The sequence below is a fragment of the Centroberyx affinis genome, unplaced genomic scaffold (assembly GCF_046629955.1).
Source record: "Centroberyx affinis isolate AG114_WGS23_722 - 3 ecotype Tasmania unplaced genomic scaffold, CSIRO-AGI_Caff_v1 ptg000956l_1, whole genome shotgun sequence".
Lineage (NCBI taxonomy): Eukaryota > Metazoa > Chordata > Actinopteri > Beryciformes > Berycidae > Centroberyx > Centroberyx affinis.
Window position 1 is genome coordinate 78 of NW_027279530.1, and position 2,423 is coordinate 2,500.

Here is a 2,423-nt window from a genome sequence, read left to right on the forward strand (position 1 = left end):
TTTTTCTACAAATGCAGTGGAAGATGGTGGCTTCCAGGTAAAAAATAGACTGAATTAAAAGACGTGTCTAAAATTTCAAAGACCGGCAAGCTGACATGTTAGAGCATGGAGCACCGGACCAAATGATCTGCCAGGGATTTTGATGTCTATGCTCTCATCATGTAACGAGTAAGCTGACCAACGGACCAATCTCCCAAAAACTTGTATTCCTTTAAAAAGCACTGAGTGGGTAGTCTCTACAATAAACCATTTTTCTTTCCCATGCTAGCAGCATCTTTTGAAAGCCGTGCACAAGGGAGCGCAAGGGCATTCTTCAAGCAGAATGGTTAGATAATAAGGACACAGTTGTCTCTCTATTTCTTTTTTCTTGCTTTTCCTCTCTATTCATGTGCCTCTCTCTTTCTCTTGCTCTCTTTATCTCTCTATTGCTCTCTTTCCCTCTCTCTTTTTTATCTGTCCATGTCACCCCCCCCCCCCCCCCCCCCCCCTCTCTCTGAGTCTAGATTTTGGCTTAAAACCGGCATGGCTGACTGTGCGCCCGGCCAGTCAGCCGGCCAGCTGGGCAAGCAAGAGATGATGGCCTGTTGTAGCCATAATGGCGGCGTCCAGCTCCATTTTGGCCGTGCCAGGTGGGCCTCAGCGGAGACCCAGAATGGACGATGACTCACCACCACTTTCTCCCCCTTATCCTCCTCCCATCATCCCTCCTTTTTCCAGCGTAATGGAGCTAATGTTCAGCCTCATGTGGACAGCTAACAGGAAGGCCTGGACCTTATGCAAACTTTATGATGGCGGAGACTGCCGTCGCTCCGGCACGCTGTATAAATGATGTGTCGTTCGGCGCTGCACTTATTCTAACCCTGATTTCTGCTGAATTATTGATGATCAACAGGGTCAGGGTTTGCTTTTAGTGCTCCCCTGTGGGGAGGCGCAGGGCTTAGCGCTGCATCTGCACTCATAATATCATCACCACCCGGACGGCACCGAACAGACTCAGTCACTCAGCAGCAGCCGCGTAACTAAGTAATGGGTTTGTGAGCGAATATGTGCATGATGTGTGCGAGCGTGTGTGTGTGTGTTCCTTCATTTATATTGCATATGCGCTCGACATTTCGATAAACTTTGTTTTTTTTTTTTGGTTCCTGGCATTTTATTTGTTTTGGGAAAGGATGTGCCACAGCTACTGTATGAGAGACAGAAAGAAAGACGGTGATGGAAAGACAGGAAGAAAGAGAGAGAGAACAGGGAACAAGGTGACTGATAGCAGATGTTGCAGCGTGAAGTTGAACCAATCAAATGATTTCTAATAGGATGAGCCTGCTTTTTGAAGCTGCTCACAGCTGACCGACATTGCCATCCCTGTTCTCCCCTCCCTTCCTCATCGCACATAAACAATTAATGAGAATAGCGTGTCTCCGACTGTTCATAGGAAATGACTTGATTAAGACAGCTGTGTCTAATTGGCAGAAAGATGCATTGTTGAAGTAATCGGCAGAAAAAAATTAGCTCGGCGACGCCTCAAGATGTTCTGTTCCACCCACTGTACATCCACAAAGCAACGGAGGCCAAGAGGAGGCCGCCGCGCCGCGTGTGAGCGCTAACTCTCCTGCACATCAAAGTCGGCTTTGTTCCTCTAGTTGAATCACCGCCGCTGGGCCGTCGCCTTTATTACCCTCACAAGTGTTTATGGGAAAAGCAAGATCCTAAACAATTATGGCATTTTCACTTCATGAAATGTTGACAGTGATTCTCAACCATTTCCATATCAAGGACCCCTAATTTTGTGCACTGTAGGACCCCCATTTGATGAGATTTTGTCTCTCGGACCTCAAAGCTGAGAATATTTTTATTGTTAGATATAATTTTGTCCAGAATTCCATGACTATCTGTATTGTAGGTGAAATAACAGTGAAACTATGACCAAAATAGTCATTCCTCTACATTCTCTAATTGTGTTAACTTGTTGTAAATTAAATAATGGTGAAGTTTAACAATTCATCAGTTTGCTGAGGACCCCCCTGGAACCCCCCCAAGGACCCCTGGTGGTCCCCGGACCCCACATTGAGAACCACTGACCTAAGACTATATCGCACAACATGACATTGATGCATGCTTCCCAGCAAGCATTAGACAGACAGTGACATGAAGGAGGTGGCTAAGTCCAACCCTTTAGGTTTACATGACGTTCAGGTTCAGCTTCAACCCAAATGAGGACAACATGGCATTGTAAGAAATGTTGCATTTCTGATATTTGAACTGATATCAGAAAGATGTTTAAGCCTCGGTTTCACAAAGCGATGCAGGTAGCAGATTTGGTCGACTACAGGCGGCATCTCAGCTTTCATTTCAACGCTATTTTTACACCGGTTTTCAACGTCGGTGCAGGCTGTTGTAGCAATATCTATTAAACGTAAGTCTCTGCT

At 45.8% G+C, this 2,423-nt stretch overlaps 1 protein-coding gene across 1 annotated transcript in view; it reads left to right on the forward strand.

Annotated features, from left to right (window-relative positions):
- The first annotated feature begins 595 nt into the window (after positions 1 to 595).
- Positions 596 to 2,423, forward strand: part of fstl4 (follistatin-like 4) — a 165,890-nt gene continuing 164,062 nt past the window's right edge. The window contains exon 1 of the mRNA XM_071522148.1: positions 596 to 629. Coding sequence (XP_071378249.1) covers positions 596 to 629 — 34 coding nt within the window. The remainder of the gene's footprint in view (positions 630 to 2,423) is intronic.